Source organism: Antennarius striatus, chromosome 11 (genome assembly GCF_040054535.1).
Source record: "Antennarius striatus isolate MH-2024 chromosome 11, ASM4005453v1, whole genome shotgun sequence".
NCBI lineage: Eukaryota > Metazoa > Chordata > Actinopteri > Lophiiformes > Antennariidae > Antennarius > Antennarius striatus.
Window position 1 is genome coordinate 16,925,001 of NC_090786.1, and position 27,412 is coordinate 16,952,412.

Sequence of the window (27,412 nt, forward strand, 5' to 3'; positions counted from 1 at the left end):
AAACTTTGTATTTATTTATATATATTTTTTACCCCAAAAAAAATCCACATCTACGTCTACGTCTCACGTGATAATGTGATCATTTATTTCTTTCCTTGCTGAAGTAGTCTGTGGATGTTGTAGAGATTTTAATGCCTACAAAATTAAATATATCATTAGGGTGGATTTCCTTTTCTACTCAATGACCAATCATGCAAAGGGGATTAGATATTTACGTGTCCATGAGGCTGACTGACACTAAAATTAACAAGCTTTGAGTGCACAGTTGAGTGGAGGTAATTTTGTCACGATGATTAACTATTATTTTTAAGCTTGGTGGCGTTGAAACTATAACCCTTCTTGGAGCACATTACTTAAAATGTGTTAGTGAGGAAAAAATGAGAACTCATACTAATAGAGCGTTTATGCTAATCAATATATTTAGGCGGATGTAGTCTTACACCTACGCTGCTGTATGCCGGACCGCAACACCAGAAAGGGAAAAGAGATTTGAGCAATGTCAGTATGCACGTACTAGGTCTACTGGCATACTCACAAAAAATGTGTGCATTTTTCTAGTCACCATAGAAGCATTCCTAAACGGTATTAATAAAAGCACACAGTTCTTGCAGAATTTAAAAAGTTCAGTAAAATATACATGATGTAATGACCATCTGTAGGGTGCTGTATGGACCTTGCTGTGACATACTCGGTGAATTATCAAAAGACAAGTCTGCATTTGGAGCGACAAACCTCAGGAGGCACACTGGGGAATTAACAACCCAAACAGCACAGATTCGTTTTCCATGTCGTTTGGCCCTTTGGATTCATTGAGTGCTTTGTCTTAGTCTCACATGGAGCAAGAATGAGAGTAAGCAATGTCATTTACACAATAATGTAGGTCTACAAAATGTGGAGCTCCAAACTAAACAGCACCATACTTAAAAGTTTTAGAATCCATTTGTAGAGTAGCCTGGTGGAATGACTCAGAGTTATGTATTAGTAGGAATTTCTCTTTACTTTCAGACAAGCCTTGCCATTGGCTGCTTATGTTTATGGCCTTCCTGAGTTACTCTTAGAGTCCATTTAGGTGTTGGGGGACGGATGCCAAATGACCAATCAGCACTTAAAAGAAGCATAGAAAAACGGAGAGGCATGCTGATGTCCTCAGACAGACATTCCAAAACACTCAGCTGTTATCTCATCAAGACTCTGTAAATAAAACATTTAACAGCTGTGCCAGACTCAAGATTGCAGAGACAGTCCTGCATGGTCCAGGAGTAACACATAATGCCTACTGAAACAAAAACCACAAGAGTAAAGTCAGATACAAACCTATATTTATACACAGACCAAACAAGACATATGACGTGGAAAAAGGAAACACAGCATCCATTTAACTGGCACTGCTCACACATAAAAAATATGACAATATTGTATGACAATTCTGAGGTAAGCAGTAGACAAGGACTATGAAACACTTCAGTGCCACAACAATTAGGCTGACATCTGATTTGATTTTCTCTCTTTACCTTCAATCTGTCTGCCTTGCCTTTGATTGCTTTTAATTATTCTTCCTTTGTCACTGCCAGCCTGACAGCGAGACTGTGCGCAGTATATAACATGCTGAGGGGACACATGTCCACCCCAAATGCCACAGAACAAATTCGCTACTTTGTTTGCGTTCACAGCTCATTTGGCTCAATCCGTGTTTTGGCATTCTGTTATTGTCACGCTTGGTAAGGTTTTCTCTGCTGCCTACTGAGGGGGAGAAGCACATTCCAGGGGCTGTCAGCTGAGGCTCACGTTCACACTCGATCATGTAGTGCGCAGGACACTATCTGAAAACAGTTAGGGTGGAATAGCATGCAAGCCTACTTTGAGGTAACAACAAAAAAATTTACACAGGAGGATACTGAAATTGTCAAAAACATATCCTTTTGAAATCAGAGACCAGCAACAACTGTGTGCCTTAAGCTGATACATGCGCATTTTAATTTAAGAGACCCGTCAATCCTTCTCATGGTCTGATGAGTGAACAGTGTTGGGAAATTGTCCGTTTTACATTAAGATCATACAACAGTGCTGCAGAAAACTCTCCACAATGCCTAGTAACACTGAACAATGGAAGAACAATACCGTGATAACACTGATTTTAAACCAAAGGTCTAAGGGGAAAGGCAACATTAAGTAGAGGCATCGATATTTAGTCAGAAATCTTACATATATACTGAGCAGCGCTTTGTTAACAATAAAATCACATGAAAAACCATTAATTTTCCATTACATGGGGGTTGATGGGCATCATGGTGGTACAGTAGGCAGCGCTGTCGCCACACAGCAAGGTGGTTCGCGTTCCGTTCTGTGTGGAGTTTGCATGTTCTCCCTGTGTTTGCATGGGTTCACTCCGGGTTCTGCAGCTTCCTCCCACTTCCAAAAACATGCGCTTCAGGTTAATTGGCCGTTCCAAAATTGCCTGTAGGAGTGAGTGTGTGCGTGCATAGCTCCGCGGTGCACTGGCATCCTGCCCGGAGTTTCCCCTGCCTCATGCCCTCAGTCAGCTGGGATAGACTCCTGCTCCCTGCGACCCACCACAGCAGATGAAGCGGCAGACGATGAATGAATGAATGAATGGTGGTTGATCTTGTCCTTGTCTCGGAGGATAAGGACCCCCAAGTATATTTTTGGTCGAATTTCTTCTCATTTGGGTTTGCATTTAAGTGTGTCGAGCTGCTTTTTTTAAATGAGTTGTGGGCCATATACATGCTGTGTCAGCAAAATATATCATCCCCGTCCCTCTTTTCCATTATGTTTAAATGGATGTGCGATTTCTGTTGCTACTTCTGCTGTCATCGCAGAGAAGGAACCACATCGACCGTAATGTCTTCATTAAATTTAAAGGGAATGGTAGAACAAATAAAGGCACACCAGGTCTGCATTGAACAAGAGGTGTAAAAAATCAGCTACCGTGGTGTCTATTAGTCCAATGAGCATGAAGGTTGATGGAAAGAGACTCTCTTGTTTACAATTTCACAAGTACAGCTAGCTAGTGGTGGGAACCTAAAGGTTTTATCTCCCCACGCTTTCAGCAGTCTACCCACCGACTGTAAACACAATGACTCCCTATGGTACTGAGCTGATTGCTGTTTCATCAGGGGTAGGACGAGTCAGTGGAGAGGAGCTCTGTCTCTCACTGTTTGATGAGCTTGTTTATTTTCCTGTGTATGAGAGGCTCACAAAGAAGTGATTGGCAAGCAGTTTGTTTATCAGAGGCTTAGAACTCATTCTTGATGATACTGGACAATCAGTGATCTGTCAGAGTCACAGTAAAAAGCTTAATTAGAGATTTCTGAAAATAATGTCTTGGTACCACCCCCTAAAATGCCCATTATTACTCCTAAGTATGCTCCTCCATCAATGGTGGCATGTGCTAATGCGAGACTCACAGCAGAGTGCCAACATGTTCCAGAGGGCTCAAATAGCTTTGCTGCACTCTCCCACTCAGAAATAAATCTTCTTCCCAGCAGACACCTCTGCACATGCCTCGTGTAATACAAAAAGGAGTGCACAAACAAATGTTAATTGGATTGTGTAATGTAGAGTCTTATATGGAGCATTGCTGTGCACATACAGTAGCTGCTTGGTATCAACACTTAAACAAAAATAGACATCATTGCTACCCTACAAATCATGCTCATTATTTAGCTGCTGATCACTCTGTATTTGATTTGATAAATTGTGCTTGGCGGAGGGAGTGAGGGCCTGATTTTGCCCAACTCTTTCAGTTTTGGTTGCTACTTGTTACTGTAGTGAAAATACATGAATATGCAAAGGAAAATGTGAAGACATTTCACAAACTATTTTCCTCTCATTACCACCTAGTGTGTCTGGCATCTGTTCTTCACCTCCACCATAAATTTCACATGATTTATCCCTTTCATTTTTCGCACCACCTTTCTTCTCCGTCAGCTGCCCTAATCTTTTTCTGACTACTTCAGTATATTTTCCTCTGCTTCTATACTTACACAATATTCAGTGGCTATCCTTAGAGATCTGTCTGCACACACAGTGTTGCAGCAGTGTGCAGGTGATAATGAAGTGCCTGAGAAAAGAGGATTAGGTGGAGTGGTGGGCATCATCCCTGCGGTATAAATGCTCATCTCTCCCTAAGGAAGGACACGTGGCGTGTCGTTCACCCCAGCTCAGCTGCCTGGTTCGATGTCACTCTCAGTTAGCATACTGGGATGGCTGCTGTGGCCCTCAGGAGCCAACAGCAAGGGGGTTAACACGATGATGGGCCCAACTCCTCTGGGACATTTGGCGTTTTCATCCACTGACACCAGCCAGTTTATTCTGCACAGCCAGGCTGAGAGTAGCTGAACAGAAACTGCAAAAATGAAGATTTGCACTTGGGGAGCATGCTGACATGGAGAGACAGACTGAGGGTGAGAGAGAAAGAGACTGAGGGGAAGAGACAAACTCCTCCTCTTCCCTGTGGTCTGGAAAAAGATGACAGTTTTCCTCTGGAGCTTCCTCTGCTCTCCTTGAACTGAAAGCTCACTTGTGGGAAAGCTGTCTGTCAGATGCAGCTAAATAGGCTGACCCTGAAAGATGCAAAAAGCCTGACAGTTTGTTACTGGTTGGTGAAAGGCCAGTCTGGGTGGTCAATCTCTGTAGAGAAGGTGTCAAAGAAGTGTCACTAATCACCACCAATCAGTTTTTAGAAATGCCCACCTGATCATGTGGCTTCCTCTACCACTTTTATGATTATTGTTTCAAACCTCTTATCTATGCACCAGCCCAATACCACTAATATCAGATATTTAAGAGTAATCAGCTCTCTGCGTCCTTATTCATTCATCCTTTTATGATGCATAGTAGCAGTATGCCAAGGCAGCATAGCCCCCCAAGACTAACAGTGTAACAGTGACTCGGTAGGCTCAGACCTGCCAGCAACGGGCACATTTTCTCATAAATCCTTTTAAAACACTGCTTTTCCAACATCTCCAACATATGTATTGGAAAAACAAAAATAGAAACATTCGAAATAATATTTTTTTATACAATAAAAATCAGGGACAGATAGTGAAGGAAATTTTAATTTCATTGTTCAGGTCTTTACATGGGAAAAGCATTTAAATCCTTTGGTCATCTTCTCACCCTTAGTTTTGTTTGTTGGTTCCAAAAAAACTCCAATACAAGATCTGTTTTCACAACATCTTGAAATAATATTTATATATTATTACATTTATACAACATTTGGCTGTATAGATTATGTTGTTAACAACCACAATGGTACATGGCTAATTTACATCCAACAGTTGGTAATTGTTGTGATTAAATAACATATTATCAAACCCATGTGGGATTATTAGTCATTGTAGTTTCACAAATAGAATATGTTTAAACCTGCAACAGGACAGCAAAAGAGTTATCATACTGGACTAATCCACAACCAGAGCCCGCAAAACAGAAAAATACGCTCAGTAAGAGTAACTTGTGTCTTTGTACAGTAGAGTATACTGTCTGTTTAACACTAGATGGTTGTTACACAAAGTTATTCTGCCTGTGTAGTGACTGCCTTGAATTAACAGCCTATCTGGATGGCAATGTCCTGCTAACGTCTTCCATTAATCAGCGCAGGTTACTCAGTCACCTATACGAGTGTTAGATATGGATGGGAACCCCTGTGTTAGAAAACTGTATTGTGCTGTTCTCAACTTCTATTTACCCTTCACATCACTTCCTTTTTGGAAGTGTCCTGTCTTCCTAACAAATGCCTCACAATATCTCTCTCACATGCAACCGTAGTTTACACTATGCAAATAGGTTGTTTTTATGAGTGTTACATTGGCATGTCAGCCTTGTCTGACGTATTTGTGAGCATGTGTCTAAGCTCCCTGAACCTCCTGTGATAGCCTTGTGGCAGACTTGCTGTGATTGGTGAGACTAACGGACGCCCTGCTAAGAACTGTCCCTGTCTGTCAGATCTCATCACTCTATCACACATTGCTGGGGGCAGTGGGACCAAAACTGGCCACTGAGTCAACTGACAAGACAGCCCCAGTTATCCCAGAACTTCATACACACACACACACACACACACACACACACACACACACACACACACACACACACACACACACACACACACACACACACACACACACACACACACACACACACACACACACACACTTTGTAAAACCATGCAGAGAAAATGGCACGCAAGCACACAGTTACATGAGCACATCTATGAAACACACAGATGTAATCATGCAAAAAAACCCAAAAAAAAACCCAGACCAACTACGATGTAACCCCAAAATTGGCACGATAAAGCCATGCATGACACAAATGTCCTCTGACACTGGGATTAGTGATGATTTCAGTTGTCTAAAAGCTCAAAAACTGACCCAGAAATGCTGGTGCATAGCAGGGAGCTTAGTGTGGGGACGTTGTGAGATGCAATGAAGAAAAGAAACATTGACACGTTCTTAGTTACTTCTCGAGCCCTGTTATTGTGTTCTCACTTTAAAAGGAGACCTATAAAATGGAAACTAAACCTTTGTGTTACAAAAGTTGCTGCATTATTATGTGGTTGAATTATACTGTAATAATGGACAGAATATGTTATGGGCTTGAGGAATATCACTCTTGTCCCCTGACTGAAGTCGAAAGCCACTTTTGTTTCCTCTGAGACGGAGTGCAAGAGCAAGACAATAAAGCAGAGGAAGTAGGAGGCTGTTGAGGTACAACACAGAGGAAAACAAGCAACTGTAATACATTTACATCAGCAACCCTGAGGCAGGGAGAGGATTCAAGTACATTATCATATATATTTATTTTCTACTAAACGGTTCTCGGAAGTTAAATTGCACACTGCACACTTCTGTTGTTTCCTAGCAGGCAAGAATAAAAATATTTATTTTTTTAAATTAAAAAATGCAGGTACAAATATATCATGTTGTTCAAAACAAAAAGACTGGATTATAAAAATTGTGATCATTTGAAACACTTTGTACTTGACCAAGACTGTAGGTAAGTATAACAGCACTCATAGATTCCCTAGCCTCAGCTGCCCCAGAGGCTGGGCAATTGCCCTGAGGTTTGGAGCTGCTGCTGCCAGAAAGAGCACTCAAACTGATAAGGCTCCAGAGTTTCTCAGACCTGTGGTTCAATATATGATAGCATAGATTCTAGCAGAGGAAAGTCCTCCACCTCAAATGAACCCCCAGTAGCAAAAATCAGATACACTGTGGATCTCCTTTTACAAACTATGTTCCATAGTTCTTCTGCCTTACCAGAAGGCATAATCGTGGAATGGATGGGGTTCGACTGGGGTGTTATTGATTATTACATCTTAAAGCATTCAATCGGTAATAACACAACCGGGCTGAGCAATTCCTGATAAAATCAGAATCATGATTTTGTTTTCTACTTGCAATCATAATTGTCTACTTGTGTTTTCTTTTTTCTTTTTGTAATTATGTCACCTACCTGTTACAGACAGTACAGTAAAACAATTTATGATGGTGCAAAACATGGCAAAAACATGACCCCAAAAAAACTATAGCTAGTTCTTTTACATTGTTCTTTTTTTAAGGAAGTGACGCATTTAAAGGTTTCTGATTCATGATTTTAAATACACACCTTGCATTCACCTACCTGATACAGGTTTACCAAAAAATAAAACAAAATATGGAACAGTATATGACAAAAATATGATGGTGCAACATAACTGCCACATCAACTCAGAAAACCTGGGAAACGAGAAGTTTTTAGGAAGCCAACTGCTTAAAAGATTATTTGCCAAGAACACAAGTCTGTCAAGATTTTGAAGCTTCAGTGAGGAACAAAGACACGATTCACTGTTCCCCCAAGTAGTAACACTTTTTCTGAGGGGGAACTTGTAGCTGGAACACACAGGTATTTTCTGACAAATGTACAGTATTGGAAACTGACGATTTTGTTCTCTCCACCAGACTAAGGGGTTCTCTTCACTGTCAGCGTGGTTTGACAGGAAACATGTTTCTATTTCCGAAGCAACAGTTTGTGTACCTGTGAGAAAGGGTCAGGATGGTGGCACCTTGTTGCCTCGTACCATTTTAACAAATTTACCATAAGTCTTTCAGGTGCATTTTGCCAGTTGGGCTGGGGAACCATTTGACTAAGAAGAGAGATTATTAATCATCTCAAGATGATTGATAATCATCAGGTATTACACACAGTCAAGTATAATCTGGACCATATTGCCTCTATCCCAAAATACAAAAATGAAAAATTCTTTTGAATTTTGACTTTATTGCTATTAATAAAATGTTGATGCAAATAAGCATTATTTCCATCAGCAATTATCAATACTGTACATTTCTACTGCTGCTATTATTAAAGCTGCTAATACTGTTTTTAACAGCCTTTTTAGTTAAATATGTTTTTGTTTTGTTTGTTACAGAAAAGTATGAATTTTAAAATCTTATCTATAGCCAGTCAGATACTATACACTGAAGTATATAGTTATGTCATGTAAGAAATAAGAAGCTGCTCTCATAATTTTGGAGCCAGTTTGTCAAACTGCAGACCATTTATTCCTTCCCCAAACTCCACAAGGAATATTCTAACTTAAAACCCCACCTGTGTCATCATGGGATTGGCAAAATCATAAGAAAGTAATGGTTCCATAGTTTTACTGGAAATGTGCCTTTGCAGCACCTATTTCTAGTTATACATTTTCACTGTTGTTCATCACTAAGCATGTAAAGCAGGTCATGCAAAGTTTTGTATATTTGGTATGTGATAAGTCATTACCTCTGTAACGTTGTGCCTACAGGTGCTTCATGTTGGATTTTCTGCTGATGTTATCTTGACCTTTACAGTTTCATCATTTTGCACTTTATGGTGACTTTTAAGGTGATTATATAAATTTATGGTATTGACCTGTGGTGCTGCTACATTGCTTGCAGTGCACACGCTTTTGACTTTAATTTTCTTCTCTGAATCGAAAAAGAAATAATTTTTGTTAGACCACAGTAGGGTTCATTGGATTAATATCTTCCACATGAGCATCACCAGGGCTTACTTTTGAATCATTCAGTGTTTTACTGTGTATTTTTCTCTCATACTGTTACAAAACCTTTTCCACACATTCATTGATCTCTCTATCAATAAAAATACCACAGAACTTTGATTTCCTGCTGCCGTTGTTGTTACTCATTTGTTAAGAGAGAAAAATTAAGGGTATCACCTCTCTTGGGCAGCTGCTACTGTGTCTATAGGCACCACCATCTGGAGTGCTACATGAAATCAGAGCTGTGTAATGCTGCCTGATGGTCTATTTGACACAAATTTTGATAGTTTGGGAGCAATTCTACTATATTTATGTACTGTTAACAAAAATAAACTCAACTGCAAGAACATGACCAAGTTGCTTAACTTTCTCGTATTAAACAGGGACTTTCTGAAAGTTATGCATTACACCTATTCAAACTCTAGAGTAGTTCTGAGGGTCAGGTTGTTAGAACACTGTAACTGTGAGCGTCAGAAGAAAAACGTCTGTTTCAGGAACCATGTCTCTGTGTGGTCCCGTGAACTCCACAAAGCGTTCAAAACTCCCTATCCAGACACACATATCTCTACCCGGTTTGATATGCTGATATGTGGGCTGTGTAAAGTTGGACCATTTCCCTCACCCGCAATGCAGTGCAGAGATCAAGTGATACCGTCAACTACCTAATGACATGACTGCCGCAGGCGACGGCCAGCAGCTTGATTTATACATGAGGACATAGATGAATGATTCATAGGTTAAAAGAGGGATACCAGGACACGTGGCAGCTATATGCCCTTTCACTTGCTCTCATTCATAGATACACACTTCTCCAAAATTCCCTTGGAGCACTTTAAGATGTGTCACAAGCTCAGCATTACACAACTAACCGGCTCTGCTACCTTTTGTTTCTTATCATTTTTCTCCCTTTTTTTGTCTTCACAATTTAATGCCTCTGTATAAACTGTCCCTCTTTCCCTGTTGATTCCATAAACATTTTCCCTTCTCTTCCCATTATAATGCAATCGTAATCCTAAATATGGAGCCCACTGTTGTAAGTTAAATGAATGGCCCAATCATTGCGCATCAATTAGTCCATCCATCATGGCTGATTGGTGGAGGGAGGAGGGGGAATGATCATCGTGACTAGAACTGGTGGCAGCAGGGAGCCAGAAAAAAAGCATTAGAGAGGGTTTTCACGGTTTTTAAGCTGTAATTCCATCACGATGTGGGTACCACACACCAGAGTCCACACAATGACCTTGGAGCACTAATTTCACCAGAATGTCCTCTAAATTACATCATCAGTGTGGCAAATAGGTAATGATCTGAAACCAGCGGGGGCAGGTCACGTCAAATGCTAATTTGTCAATACAATGATTGATACTGTGCTTTACACAAATAACGATGACTTACTCACCATACAGATATCACCGATCACATTGTTTGTTGTTGGAAGCACTAAGGACAAATGTTTTTAGTGAGTATAAGCTTCATTCTACATCATGTGGTTTGCACATCAAAGGAAAGTGAAGAATTGTGTGAAAACATGCTGGCCAACACACACACGCACACGCACGCACACACACACACGCACGCACGCACACGCACGCACGCACGCACGCACACACACACATTTGAGAAAATATTTTCCCCTAAAACAAAGTGTAATGTAGCACACAAATGCAGTAAATTTTGTTTGTATGTGAAATATACTTTAATAAATACCTTAAACAAAATAATTGCACTTTTCAAAAACAATTACGTACTTACTTGTCTAGCAAACCTGCCCTATTTAGTTATTTGTACATTACTCTTGCTTAGCCTTAGCACCCACTATGTCTAATTTAATTACTTGATTATTCATCAGAACAACTAAATAATACTGTAGTGTAATCATTTTCTAAAATAAACCATTACTGTAGCCCTAGTATTAACACACACCAGGTGGTTTATGAATGAGATGTGCAGCAAGTCTTGTTACTCTTTTACTTTAAAATGTATCCTTTTTATTTATTTTTCATATTCCTCAAATTAATATCGCTAACTTGACCCATTATAAGAGGTCACTCCTATGTTGGACACTGCCATGGAAAACAAGTGTAGAGTAGGAATTGCAAATGTGAATGCCCTCTGCTCAACAGAACCAAATGAAAGAAAAGTTAGATATATAACCTCTTTAAATTGCGCAGTGATACAGAATACAAATGTCTCTATGCTGTGAGTTCACCTGTAAATAGCTTCTAACAGCAGGACTTATCCCGGCGAGGAAGAAATGCACACACTGTTATCAGCACTGTCTCAAACACACTTTCAATGGTATTAAAGTACAAATATAAGGTGGATCTAGATCGCTGTGTAACTAACTGCTTACAAAATACGAAGAGATAAGTAAATCTCGAGGGTATCGTGCTGACTGGGAAATCTTTGCATTCAATTTATCATTTACAATATTTAGGTTAATCCTCAGGGAAATACACTATATCTGTCATAAGTTATGCTAATGGCTGTTGCTAACATCTGTGAACCAAGGATCATCAGTCAAGCACACAAACAATTTATGAGAATAATATGTAATCTCTGAGTGATTAATCATGCAGGGGAGTTCTGGGGTTTCCAGAGACCTAAAATGGTTCGCAAAAGGGACACAAGGTCATCTCATCCAAACTGTCACACAACACTATTCTGTGTCTCTGCAGATCCGCCTCGCCCCGCATGGTGCTCACCAGCTATGTCCTCACCTATCTACGTAATAAACAAGCTGGGGGTAGGACTCAGACAAAGGATAATGGTTCACCTGGAGGTGACGGGGAAAGAAAACAGAGCTCTTTGCATAACGAATAGAGGTGGAGATAAGTACATTGAAGTCCTCAGGAATCTTGATAAAGGATTAGCCAAACACATCAGAAAGACCCATTGTCTTTTTTTCAGACAGTACTGTGTTGCAAGACCCAAACCTCCGGTTATTGCTTAGTTCTGCCACAGCTCCAAAGTTCATGCTGTCATTGGCGGTTAGAAAAATGCATGACAACTTAGGACATCTTTCTATCCATCCACCGGTGCAGACCGAGGATGTTGCATTACATCTGTTAATTAGATTATTAATCTGCGGGTCTGTCTAGCACATCACTTCCTCAACAGAGTCACTTCAAATTGCCTTGTCACGTCATTGTGAGTCTGATTTCAATGACATCTCCAGCTACAGATGAGGGCAAGGAACCAGCCAGGGACCACCACAGCAAGACATAAGCACAGCAAGCATAATTAATCTCAATTATTAGAACGTGTTGGTACTTGCCATGACTCACACCACTGTTTAGGAAACTTGTGAGGGAGGAGAGCTGGGGGCACACAGCATCACAGTCTATCTTATGTAAGCAGCACACACACTGGTGAGTTCAGTAAATGTTATAAGCCTGTGGCCACATTTGCCTGACTCAGGACATACAAAACAGCCATGCATGAGCCCTGCTGCTTGACTGGAGCAGAAAAAGGAGGCCCAAACTGCTGGTCTACTTATAGTGCTAAATAGGAAATGGTTCTATCCAATTCCCTTCCTAGTTGGGGACATTAAAAGAACAAGCTCCCTTTTCTGTGACTATACTGGGTTTTATGTTTTTACATGGCTCAACGTGCGCTTGCATCTGTGTTTATGCCTATATGTAGCCATGACTGTGGAGAATAGTGGGGAGGAGGGGTGTGTGTGTGGGGGGGGGGGGGGGGCAAAGGACAGATAGACAGCATGATGTTTACATTAGGTCTGTCCTATTGGGACTGTGCCAGCATGCCAACACATTGTGACACGCATCACATAAGCAACCTGTTACCATTCATAATTACCCTCTATTCACAAAGGGCTCATTTAGCGTGCCATTATCAGAGATCATTGTTTTTTCTTCTTCGTGTATGCATGGAGTCCCACTGAGACAACGTGTCTACTGAAGATAACAGCGCTATTTTGGTTAACCCCATTGTGTACATAATGCTGGAGACGTACAACCCAGAAAGAAAACCCATCAGTGATTTCTAAGGGTTTAATAGCACATCAGAGTATAAGAACATTTTCGTCTCCATAACTAATGGCAGAAATAGAATTATGTGTTTTTGGGGACAGGACAAATCTGTTTATTTACACTGCTCTGGTTGCAAGCCAATAAAACAGTCATCAACAAAACGATATCCTCTGAAAACATATCACACTTGAATTAAGATCTACAATTTCTCATTAATTCAAAAACTAAAATGTGTCCAAGGACAAAGATACCCTGCTCTAGGAAGAACACATTTTATTGCTGTGGATTGAACTTATTCTCTATCGAAGGTGAATGTGAGCAAACTGACATGAAAACTGTTTAAATGAGATGAAATTGCAAAAACAAGTAAAGTAAAACTATTGATTAAGACTTGCATACCTTTAGTGCCCCTAATGTCACTGAACCTTTTTTGGTTGGAGATGTAAACAGACAGGTCCTTTACATGCAGAATGCATGGGATGCATTAGACAATGATAATACTTTGTACCTATTCTGGCAGTTACATACAAATTTATGACTTTTTTTTCAAGCGAACCTGACAAATGCGTTGTGGCTTCTTAAATGTAAAGATTGATTTATGCTTAATGCTACACTGGTAGGAACAGAGCCCTCTATTTGTTCTCTCCATTAGTTATTGAGCGCTTTCAGGGAGCTTGGGGTTATGTCCAAACAGACAAAATAGAGGCAGTAATTCAAGCAGGACATGACAAATATCTGTGATCCTGAAAAAGAAGAAAAAGGGAAAAAAGTTAAAAGTTATGTTTTGCAATGTATCTAATGGCCACAGCGTACCCCTGATTTTTATTTACATTGCTTCAAACATAAACAAAGGATCAATGGAGGGATGTTGGACTTGAATGCATCATTTCAACTGAACATATCTATTTTTGAAGGTGATTGAAATTAAATGATCTGTAACATTTTGCTGCTGTTCATTCATGGTAGTAAATAAAGGCAAAAACAAAAAAAAATAATTGGAGGATGTCCATCTGGAAATCTTGATGAGCATATCAACAAGTTGCTGACGTCTTACACAGTCAGAGTGGTGAAAGCTTTGCCTCGAAAAACACTTATGCATATAGACGAGTCACAAAAAATGCTAAAATTATACAGCACTTCGAAAAGTGTGCAGGTGATAAACCAACTTTTAATACACAAAGTGAAGATTCCATCCAGCTTTCACATACTGGCAGGAGGCTCAATACCACAGCTGTGGGAACTAAACATTGCTCAGGTGTGTTAGGCCAACATGATGGATCATCCTGTTGTGAGGCTGCCCCTCTGCAGAGCCCTGAGAGGACAGCTGGGAGATAAGGCTGGCCTTATATGAGAGCACATCTCCCCTTCACATCGATCCTCCCCAAGACGAAGGCAGAAGGTCTTCACATGCCAAATGATAGAGGTAGAGGGAGGACCAGAGAAAGAACAGGGAGAGCAGTTTTGCAGGTTTAGCAGCCGCCACCTAGTGATAAAGACACTGGAAGACAAAACCCCTTTTGGCCTCATCCAGATAAAAGACAAACAGTGTTGAACTTTGTTTTAGGAGAAAAATAACATTTTGAACTCTGGCAGATAGTAGTAATCTGTCCCTGGATTTAATCATCTCCTTTTTGAACATGACTTAAAACAGAAAAAACAAATTTGAACAAGAATGAACATCAACAAAATAAGGATAACCTGTGGTCATTATTAACAGGAAAAGATGTGTCATATAATTTTACAGTCAATTTTACAGTCAATTGACCTTGTATCTTGTGATGGTAGCTTGGAAGGAATAGCATCACTGCAAGTCATATGAGAATGAAAGGAGGCTTTGCTCTCAAAAAAATTATGCTGGCTACAATTAGAATTCATCCAGAGTTTAAACAGCCCCAGGTCACAATCAGCTGAGATACTGTTTTCCAAAGTATGACATTAATTGGCACATAAGATCACACATACCAGTGATAACAGCCACACTTTCAACTTCATTTTTGTTGATGCCCTATTGAAATAGAGCAATCTGTAGTACCCGAACACCTGTTATTAGGTGAAGAAGAACTGGATCGATCAGCAAGGCTGTGTACGCTGAGATTCCCAGAACTGTGAAAAAGGTGATTTGCTCCAAAATAACAATAATGAAAACATAATAGTAAAGAAAATTGCCTCTATTGTTTCTCTGTATGCAGTAAATGAATAGCAAGAGTCAACTGCGACAAGGACAGGCACCAATCAGGAGGACAGCAGGCTCTACTTTACAGGGTTTAGCTTTGTTATGGAGATGGATGTTGCTGACCTCTAATCTCAATCACAGAAGTTCTTCTGAGGGTCTCTCCACATCAGGAATACAGATTGTGATGATGCACTGCCACACAACAATGTCTGGAACACGTGCAGTCTTAAACACGTTTCAGACAAGCCAAGGGCCACTCCAGGCTGCATAGCTAGATGTGAATACAGTTTTGACAGCTCCGTGTTCAATCTAATAGATACCTGGTACACTGAGCCGGAACACTGATGATGATTTATACGTCCCTTATATCAGACAAATATTTTACTTCATGCCAGGTGCTCAAATTCTGATCAATATATACACACAAACAGGAGCCATCCTGAGAAGTTCATAAATCTGTCGTTTGTTGCTGAAGTAACTTTAAATTTAAAGAATAGAGGGACTGTGTATTTACGAGGAACTAAAATGACAAAATAAAGAAAATTATCTGAATGAATGAATTAATATTTTAAAAGTTTGAAATTCTACCAAGCCAACAACATTATTTTAATTTGTTGAAGGGAGGAAGAGGATATCTGGTCATTTATGGCTTGTGTCAGAAAGTTGTAGATTCATTTCGACAGAAAATAGATTCATATCCACCATTGTGGAAAAAATCGTTTGTTAATGCCACAAACCACGGATGATAACATGATTCAGAAAGTTTCTAGGATTAAGTATTACTCAATTTAGTAAAGCAGACCTTAGTAAAGTAAATGTCATCATGGCGACTGACCAAAAAGTGTCCCATGACCTGGGAAGCATGATACAACAGCTGATAAAAATAAAGAAATAAAAATAGAACGCACATCATTTACAAATTCATGAGTAAAGTCTTTCATTCTCTCAGGGGTCTGCTGACAAACAGTTGTCACAGGATTCTATGTTGAAATAGTTGGGAACAATTTTCAAATTGTTAAGGTTTTAATGGATTTGTTGGAAGTATGCTCTCTCTGAATGCTTACTAGTTCAGTTACACTACAATGAGAATAACTGTGTGCTAAACTGACATCCTCTCTATGCAAAGGGTTCTTCATGTGTACCACCCACAAAGTGGAAGAGGCAGCTGTAAACGAGACAATTGTGATGGTCTCATCTATAAGAAAATTGATGCACAGACAGATTATACAATGTAGACTAGCCTGTAGAAAATCACCATGAACAACTGAGGGAAGTCAGAAAACTGTTTATCTGTGGTGAAACCACCACAGATAAACAGATAAGGTTGTGACCTTATTCCAGCGTTGTTAATACAATTCCAACAGGTCATCAGACAGTCCCTCTCAAACACAAACCTAACGTTCCATATCTAACAGGGTACATTTTACCCCAATCTTATCTCACTGTGGCAAAGATGATTATTTCAATCATGTCACAGTAAAAATAAAAGGAGAGGGGAAAAAGCCCAAAACAGTGAGTTCCCAACCCACTATTGGCTCACCATGCCCGACTGCATCAGATTTCCATTGCTTTGATGATAATATTCTTCGGCAGGTAGCTAAAGTAATGACCATCTCTCAGTGTGGTACAGTACACGGAGCGCTGCTCTACATTCTAATGTTCTGGTCCCACATTCAGCCACAGTAAATGAAGACATTGGAGGGAAACTAACGCTTAAATCTATTGCAAACCACGAGAATGAAGCGAAGTTTACAGACGTGCCAATATGTATGATCTGAGGAGATGAACTGTACTTGCTTTTATGCATTAGAAGCAAACGGCAAAAAAACAAAACAAAAGGTTCACTCACCTCCTCCCCCTCCAAGAAGACTGGAGTTTGCTGAAAAGAGGAAAATATGGGTCAGAATATGTATAAGAGCAAAGAAATTCAAGTCAGCAATATCCAGAAATTAAATAGTGGATCTTTAACTAATTCATAGGAATACTTACTAATCTAAATATCTCAACTCATTTGCATAATTGCATGTACAGAATTAAAACTGGAAAAAAAAAGACTGACATGGAGGACAGAACAAAATGACGAAAACTTTATCTTCACAGACCTAAATTAAAACTGGTCAATATTAAGCGAGACTAAAATTTGCAAGAATTCTTCTGCAGTAATGTAATCATTTGTTATCAATTTTCTTGTAAAAAAAAATAAAAATAAAGAAAAAAAAGATAATCAATGATTGATGGTAGGTTCAAACAGCAACACTCTCATCCAAAAATAAAAAGTAACGTTTCTCTCACCACCAAAAGGCCAAAGCAGTTACTATGTGTGAGCTTTCCTTTGAACTTAAATGACTAAATTGGCAACAAACATTTGATTCAAGGTGTAGCCAATTTCAGTGTATACTCTTCTTGCCAGATTTCTTCCTTGGCAACATGACAGAGGTCATGCTTGACAAAAGTTGAGGTTCATTAAAAGCAATTAACCATGGCCTGAGTTTGAGAGGAACATCTATTGCTTAGGGAACAGGAAAAGATTTCACTACGACGGGGTCTGGCTGCTTCTTCAGAGACATACAGTACGTTTCACGTGAGCCGAGGAGTTTTCTAGTAGAGGACTTGCGATCTTTACAGTGACCACATTATTCTCACTAGACATAGATATGTAGAACACCTTAGCTCATTGTCATGTCGTTTTAAAACAGTTTAGTTTGCCAGCTTTTGGTCTAACTGAACCCTGTTGCTCATGTGAATCTCCGACATGAACTGTCGCTTGCCGCTTCAAAAGAAGGTAAGGTCAGAGAGCTTTCTAAGTGAGTCTGCATCATTAAAAATGAACACATTTTCATTTTTGCTCTCTGTCAGCGAGAGACATCAGTTCCACATCAGAAGAGAAAGATTAGAGGGGACTTAAAGTACATCTGTTAATTTGGTTGACACTGAAAGTAGGTAGCCAAAGTATTTGAAGTGTAGTTCATACAGCAGGGATTGGAAGAATCATACACTGCAACATGCCTTTAATGATCTTCAGCTCCAGCTACAGCACCGATATCATTAGCAGTGAACAGTACCCTTTTAAAAGCTTATTATTTCTGAAATAATGTTTTGGTTATTTATTTATTTTTTTTTGGGGGGGGGGGTTGTGCACTAGCCACAGATAATGAACATGTGGTTTCAGAGGGAGCTCTACAGTTGCAGTACAACCCCATGGATGTTGTTATTTTTTGCCCGATTGTGAGTAAAAGGGGACCTCTGGAGTTCACTCAGTTTCCACACCTTTCCGTGGCACCATTATGGCTTTGCATTGTTCTCATTCGAGCAGCATACAGATATGAGCGGGGATTGAGACAAAGAAAGCTCTCCAACTGCACAATTTATTCCATCAAAAGGCTTTTGTTTTGTGTGTGTGTGTGCACATGAAATGAGCACAGCAGACACACAAGGCACAGCAACTCAAACAGGGATGTACTGACAATCCACTGTCATGTTTACAATAGCACCTCTCCAGGTTTTTCTGTGATGAAAAAGATGCTTGTGCTCTCCCAGCCTTTGTTTAGCTCTGGAATCTGTCAGCTATCAACAGCAAGCACACAACTCAAATGTGTATTTCCAGAACAGGAAATGTTCTGTTCACATTTATAAAAGAATGGATCCAAGTATATTTAAAAGGTAAAAGCTTCATTAGCCAGAGATACATTTGATTTTATAATGCATTGCCTGGAAACATGCAGTTGATCTGGAAGTGTATGCAATGTATTAAGATTGTTATCATCTATCTGTCATCATTAAAATGAAATCATCGATACAATGAAGGTAATAGTTTCAGAACTGGTTGAAAGCAAGCTAATGATACACTAGATTCCCATCATTGTCTGGCCTCCTGGGGAGCTTTCCTATTCCTGAGATATTAAAACACTAGGGTTTAATTACCTGACATTATGGAAATGCATTACCTGAGGGGGGTTGCTTCATTTACTCCACACCTAATCAGAGATTGGAGATGTGGCTGCTAATCAGTCTGATACAACTTTCCTGCATGTGTATGTGTGCGTAGTTAGCAAGAAGTAGTAGTTTTGGTGAAGAGGGTTCTGTAAGGGTGGAGACGGATATTTTCTAACCACATGTGGTTTGCTGTGATCACAAGCAGTAGCCGACTGGAAGATGAGTATTTGACAGCTATCTCTGTGGAATGAATTTGATAAATATGGAAGCAGGGATGGGTAAAAATATTGCTTTAGTCCCCCAGTCCCCACATCCTCTCATTTAAAGGCTAGAAACATGATTTGGCAGTTTGTCTAAAAGCACACGGTGCACTACTTGAGCATGGTAACCAACAGAGTCAAGCTCACACCAGAGTGATATCAAAGTGGATAGGGACTTATTGTAACAGTCGAGCATGAAACAAATAATAAAGAGCTGGGAGAAGCTAACCTACAGCACAGCACCCCTACTCCTCTGGCACAGTCGGTGAGCTTGTCCCTTTCTCAAAATGACTTGGCTGAGAAGTTCTTCAATTATCCTGAGTGAAAATCGAAGCAGAAATCCATATTTGGCTACATCCACCACATAATGCATATTTCATGGTGTGTTTTACTTTGTTGTTTTTGTCTGCCCTGGACTTAGCCCGGCTGTCTTCTGATGTCCAACAAATGTCTGCCTTTAGGGGAAGTCAAGGGAAACCAGCTATTAGTGTTATCATGAAAACGTATTCTGTTTGTCTTATGGTAGGTGAGTTCATACCTTTGTTTTGGTTTTATTTTTTATGGCTTTTCACTAAGCTGTCCATTTTAGTGTCCACTGGTAAATTTCAAAGATCAAGGTGTCAGTAGACTGACCCCTTGGTCTCAAGAACAAGTACTGGAATCCCATCACATTAGGCGAGATACTGTAGTGATATTTGTGGGCTTTGATGATTCAGAGAACCTGAGTATGTCTACTTCCAAGCCTCGAAAGTTTGCTATGACTCAGTTAATGAGAGTGACGCTTGAAGCCAAACAAGTAGTCTATGATGTGGAGTTTGTCAGGACTGCTGCTGAGAGTTGTCCCAGTAGTAACCACAACGTGGGTCATAAATCTCAATGGAACAGCTCCCCAGACTGCCTGTAGATGGCAGGTTATTAGAAACCACTGGTCCACAGCATTAGGCTGGCCCATCAAACACACGTCTAAACTGTCACTGTGGGAGCAATCACTTCCTGTATGCACTTTGAACTCTGAACTTTAGAAAGCAACCTCGTTTATCCATCAGCCAATGACAGTGCAGCAAGGCCACCGCTGTGTATTTTCACAGAAAGTTTGATAACAGAACCTCAGCCGGAGACAGGGATCATGGCATAGCATCAAGAAGCCTGTGCAGACACAAACATCCTGAAAAGGAATGGCCAAACCATCCTCTATTCTATCTGTAGCCATATATTTGCAGAGCATTCATAAAAATGGTTTGTGTGCACTTAAGTGTGTGAGTAAGTGCAGAGGGCATTGAGGTGTGGATCTGGTGTGTGTGGTGTGTCTTCAAGAGGCCTAGATCACAGAGTTAAATGCAAAGTGAAAGTGCACAACCACAAACCCCAAAAGCAGTAAACAGATCCTCTCACTATTTTATATATATATACAGTATGTGTGTGTATGTATATACTGTGTATATATATATATATATATACTGTGTATATGTGTGTGTATATGTGTGTGTGTGTGTGTGTGTGTGTGTGTGTATATATATATATATATATATATATATATATATATATATATATATATATATATATATATATATATATATATATATATATATATATATATATATATATATATATATACTGTGTATATGTGTGTGTGTGTGTATATATATATATATATATATTTATTTTTTCTAATCAGCGTGTGATTGCAAGTCAACACTGAAGGTCTATGTCCATGTGAGAAAGCAGTTCCTTACATGTAAGTGGGGTTTTCTGAAAGTAAATGATAGCTGACTCATACTAACAGTAACAGAAATGCTTTTTTCAATGCTCCATAGCAACTCTATGCTGCATCATATAAAAATATTTCAATATAACTTATTAATTCTTTTCAAGTGTTTTTCACCTCTCAACAAGAGAGCAATTCTGTTTTTAGCTAATATGATTCCAAACACAAAGTGTCCCAGATAAAAGCACAAACTAGGCAAATAGAGCTGCTGTCACATCTTTTTTTTCCCTATTCTTCTGCTTTAATTAGAAATTATATTCACAGTTAATTTGACAGGCACACATTAGCATCTACTACACAACAACGTGCAAATGACAGTTTAAAGTTATGAAGCAGTTCAGAGAAACAACAAATAGGTGATTATTTGAAGACTTGTTGGTCTTCTAATGTACTTTCTCTCATTTCTAACATGTGAGCTGTCAATGTTTAAAAAGTCAGTGAAGGACTTCGGCAAATTCTATTTGAATGGAATAATGTGCTGCTGCACACAGATGCTTTTCCACTTCACAAGTCTTCCTAACAGGCACTGATACTGTACCTGTTAGGAAGACTGGTGACGACAAATTCACATGCACAAAGACGCACAAGCGCACAACTAGAAATATTCCAACTAAGATTTAATAATACCTGGAGAGATCCCTCGATTGTCTGTGGAGATCTGTGTTTAATTGAGGTGATCCAAAACCTTTTTTTTTAAATTTCGCCTGCTCAAACTTGCACAAACAGAAATTCAACTTTAGTAAACAAACAGATAAAGAACGAGAGGAAGAGCAACTGTGGTGTGCAGCATGAACCACGCATGCTGCCCTTTCCTGATAGTATCGGGACAAAATTTTGTTCTCCATAGTTCCTAGCAGACTCACAGGAGGGTGAGCAAGCCAGACAAAGCTGTAGTAGAGCTAGTGTTTTGTGTTAAAATGCTTCGGTGTTAAAATTACGATAGGTTGTCAGGACTCTCGTCCCCTGCACATGTATTATGAATAAGTTAATATCACAGCAGCTTCAGCAACATTTACTCCTGATGTGAAAATTACTGAAACAGTGACCACAAGCAGGTTACACTAGCTAGAAGAGACTGTAATACACACGAAAAACACTGATGTGAGTTCTGCACACGACAATTTAGACATTATGACAGGAATAAAATTGAAGTGAGATTTTAGCAGGAAGGAAGAGCTGTTCTTGGCTTTAAGCAATTTCTGCTCTGTCAGCTGATGTTTGATTTACTTGCATAATATTGCATGGGCTCATTTGATCCCATATTATTTATTTGATATCAAGTGGTATCAGTTCCTACTGTGAGACACTCCAATTGTTAAATAAAGCATATGCTTCAATTTAATACTGCCTTTGTTTTACTCCCTCAGAAATATGTTGTTTGGGGGATTTTCAAAGTTCACTGCATTGAAACTGATTCAGTGCAGGTAACACAAGTTTCATTTCTCATATGTAATAATAGTTGGTCTGCTTTCAGCTCACACAAACTTCCATGAAGTTACATGATGAGTTTAATTTTCAGCGGATTTGTGGTATTTTCAGGCGGAGCTCATTCATCTCTAACCTGTAGTTGGTACATGTGAACATTTCTGGATCCTTTGCTGCAAACAACAGATTGTGTGTTAACAAAATCAACAATGTGTATATTTTGTCGTGACAAAAACAAAGAGATAACTTGAAAATGGCTGTTGTAATGATGCAAATTCTATTTCAGGCTGGGTTTTTACTAATTATTATATCAGGGGACTGTAGGAAGTTTCTTTAATCTGTTTATATTCTTCCAGTACATGTCACATACCACTGATGATGTAAATTATGCTGTGTCTTATTTTTGGAAGAGCTGCAGCAGTGTTGATGTCTGAATGTATCAATATGACAACATGTTGGTGTCACAGTGATTAATCCGTTTCCTTCGCATTGTCACCTTCATAACAAAACAACAATACCAGATGCCAAAGCCAGCCCACACATCTATTGTTATAATTACCTGACCTTCAAATCCACATTAATGAGCCCAGGATGATCCTATTCTCTTTCATCATTTGGCTTCCAAGCCCTCTTTTTATCTAACAAGGTCACCTTTCACAACACTGCTTCTCCCTGAAATACACATCACCCTCATAAATATACATCTACCTGCATCTGCTCAACCCCCAATCCTAAAACAGGAACCTGGAGAAAATATGAAAAAATAAAGCTGTAGGTGGGTTGTGCAAACCGGAGGTTTGTATAGCACAAAGCGAAAGTCCATGCCACTAAAGTTAGAGACAGAAAACAAGTTCTTAACATTTGAAGTGTGCTGACTAGTTCCTTGGAACACTAAAGATGCAGTCTATTAACACCATTGAGAAATGCTCGCTACAAGACAGGATGCAGGAAAACAGTGGAGAGAGGGCACGGCTTGTTAGATGAAGATGGTTCGATTCTTTCCTGCCATTTAATCACAACTGCACTGAGCTTGTTACAAGAGAAAAAAGGCTTGAGGTTTGTCAGAGCCCACAGGCACAATCTCAGAAAAAATCCCACACATTCTGTTATTAATTTGTTATACTCCAGCCACATTTCACAGCTGGAGTATGGATGAATTTATAAAATATAACATTTGAAAAAGGAAAGCTGAGTATCAATCTATATTGGTTAGAAAAGCTTCATCAAGGAAATAATTCACAACTTTCCAGCTAATATTAAATGACTAGGAGGAGATATTATACACAATGTCACTATTACAGTAAATGCCCTAATTTAAGTAGAAATATTCAACAAGTTAATGATGCATATAATGCTTTAAGTATCATACTGTCACATATTTAAATGTATGTCTTGATTTTTAGCACATATAAATGCTCTCAGTATTCATGAAATTCTACAGGACAAGACAGAAGCTTAATGTTTCTTTCAATTAATGAAGCTACAAAGCAATATTAAACTTTGTTCACTAAAAACAACATTTTTAATATACCAAATATGATGGATCTCAGCAAGATATGTAAACTGATATTCACTACCTATATGGCTGTCTGTCCACTTTGGAGAGGCACTCCAAGTTAAGATGAAACAGGTTATCTGAAAATTTCACTGGGCCCAGTGTCACTGAGGAGCTCTGACAGGATTTGGGCCAGCAGCTGCAAATTATAGATTTATCCAGTCACATTTATGGATTTATTAACCTTGCCTTAATGCAGACTCTTCCTTACTGTCGATTAGGGCTGCTGGTATATGGTACAGACCTGCATGGCCCTTCAGGGCTTTCACAGTCCACTACCCCCAGCTAGGTACCCACTAGGCAGCCAGACAATTCCTCTCACTTTTTTCCAAAATAACATGACTGGGATTTCTCCAGATGGAGGAGCCAGGACAGCATTAAATTGGAGATCCTCAGCCACTGAAGTGTGGTTTCTCAATGGACTTTGTTACATATAGCTGTTTTCTCTTTGCAGAAAATGGTTTGAAAATGAGGGCCCTGCCCTGGGTAACCAAGCCAAGGTATACATGATCAGAGTTTGACTCTACACAGCATAAGTGCAGAACATTGCATTAAGGAAAAGTGCATTGTCTTTTTTTTTAAAATGCTAACTGTGTTTTAACTTCTCTTATTTCCTTTGTAAAATGCACTTAACCGGCACTTAAGAGAATCCATTCCCACCAGCATCTATTTGATCACAGTGGTGTAAGTGTTGAGGTTATGTGTGAAGGCTCCAGAAGTACTCAGTTTATGTCGCAACCATCTGCTCGAGGTAGGAATGTTGCATTGTTATTCTGCTTCACTGTTCTGCACAAAACAAATGAACACATAGTATGTAGGTGTTGTTAAAATTGGTGTTGGTAAAATGTTATGTGAAATTACTTTTCTTATGGCAGTATAGTGAGGTCGCCGCATGAAAGGGGCTACAGACTAAACTACCTGGAACACCAACGATAATGCAACAAAAACAAACCATGTTATTCTTTTTAAATTTATAATAATAACTACAACAACTACAATCATAATAATAGTAATAATAAGAATAAGGAGAATAAAAATAATTGTAATAACAATAATATAAACATATAAGAAAAGAACAAACTAATGCTTTGTGGATGAGAGGTTATTTCATAAATAACCATGTGTTAACATCTAATATGTTAAGAAATTACATTGATGGAATGATTGAGAGGTATTCATTTTTAGAGGGTTTTTTTCCCCCATAATTTGTTTGTTTGTTCCATAACAGTTTAAGGTGCAGTTTTTTTTACTTCCATTCCATTGTCCCATGTCAGCTTTTGCACCAATCACAGCCTGGAAAAGAAACAGTGTCATATTGCAAAGTGGCTTTGGCAGAATATTGGCGGTGTCGGGTTTGTTAAATTCTTGATATAAGACATTACATCACAAAAAAACGAGAGATTGGAATAATAATTGTGTTGTTGTGCTTGTTATGTCAATGTCAGATTGTAATCTCTAACAATAACAGAGTAACATTGTTTTGAACATCAGTGTTTGGCGCAAAATATGGATTATGCCGTGTTCACTTCAGTGCCTTTTAACATGCATCTGTGTATTTTTCACGAACACTTTTACAGATTATCCCTCACTTTTATCTCCAGTCTTTCATTACGACAACACAAAGAGACAACCTGTTTCTGTTGCTTATTCAAAGGAGCTTAAAGAAAGGAACCCTATGAAATATGGTAGCAAGAATATGAGTTTATACAATCAAATAGGCAAAGTTTTCCTCTTGGCTATGTCATCAAACACATCCGAGCTTCAATAAAACAGTGAACTGGCAAAATGAAGAACAAAATAGAGTTTAATTTGTTGTTTTTTTTATTTAGTGTCTTCCCCCAGAGCAATATTCTTCATGTTTTATTTTGGCAATTTACTTACAGTACATCAGTTGAATTGATGCAGCCTACTATGACCCTTCCATAAATACAATGTTTATCACTTCAGGAAATAATGCTTAAAACACTGTGCTTTTACATTGGTAGGAGAATGGATTACATAATTATATGTACAGTATTGTAATTATATTGTTTTGTATCATAATATATGCTATATTTCATATATTTTATACATATTAAATTTTATGTATGTATATTGTGTGTGTGTGTGTGTGTGTGTGTGTGTGTGTGTGTGTGTGTGTGTGTGTGTGTGTGTGTGTGTGTGTGTGTGTGTGTGTGTGTGTGTGTGTGTGTGTGTGTGTGTGTGAGAGAGAGACTAGGAATGGCTATATATCTCTGATGCAACCCTCCAGCTGAACTATGCAGTGCATTTTAAGTGCAGCAGTTAATTGGTTTGCCTCCAAGCTTTTGATTTCATTGCTGATCCTGAACCTTAGCTGTAGCCAGCTTTATGTGCTAAAGACAATATTTAACAAGTAAACGTGCCGATGTACCCTTGAGCAAGATACTTAACCCCATGTTGCTCCCCAGGTGCTATAAGGGGACCGACTGCTTTTTGGGGGTGGGTTAAATACAAAGAGGAATATCTCATGTGGGGGTTACAATATAGTACTCCCAAAATTAAATACATGAAATGAACAAATTATTGTCAGCATGAATTTAAGATTTCCTGGTAGCTCACCAACAAACTGAGAGCTGCTGGATTACTCACCAAGACAATTTAATAAGATATAAAGGTAACAGCACCAATGGATGGCTGGCATTTTCTCAGCAAAGTGTAACACAGGTCTCCAAAGTCTGCTGATAACTTAGCACTAACTCAAGAGTTCACATCTAATATTAAAAGGTGAGCAGCCAAATAATGAGCCTTCTAACGAGAAGAAAACCCCGAGGTGCTTGAAGGCAAAGCTGACTAGTTTGACACAAGGCTGTGAGCATTGGTGTTCCTGTGTTAGGGACTCTACAATAAGAGGTGGGCCGTTAACAGTGGCACAGCAGTCACACCGTGGGAGCCATTCATGTCTAGTGAGCAAATTTATGTGGCTTTCACAGAAGCTCACAAAGTAAGGATTTAGGGGCACACATCCTGAGACAAGACTGATTTTACAGCTGAACATTACAGCAGAGAAAATGCACAAGGGACTGGCAACTGGAATATTTATAAAATCACTTTTATTTGTTTTATTTTCAATACCACTTGTTTTAATTGATGAGAATGTGGATATATGAAATCAGAATGTTTAAGGCAAACCTAACTTCACTGGAAATTTCTTGAAAGGAAATGTAAAATAATTTACATCTACCATTATTATCATAGTGGGCTGAAAAACCCAAAATGAAAGAATTAGGAGAAGCATAAAAAAA

General features: G+C 39.1%; 1 protein-coding gene across 3 annotated transcripts in view; it reads right to left on the bottom strand.

Moving 5' to 3' along the window:
• Positions 1–27,412, bottom strand: part of macrod2 (mono-ADP ribosylhydrolase 2) — a 471,756-nt gene that overhangs the window by 311,004 nt on the left and 133,340 nt on the right. For all 3 annotated transcript variants that reach the window (XM_068327322.1, XM_068327321.1, XM_068327320.1), the window contains exon 4: positions 17,061–17,090. In XM_068327322.1, the coding sequence (XP_068183423.1) occupies positions 17,061–17,090 (30 nt within the window). The remainder of the gene's footprint in view (positions 1–17,060; positions 17,091–27,412) is intronic.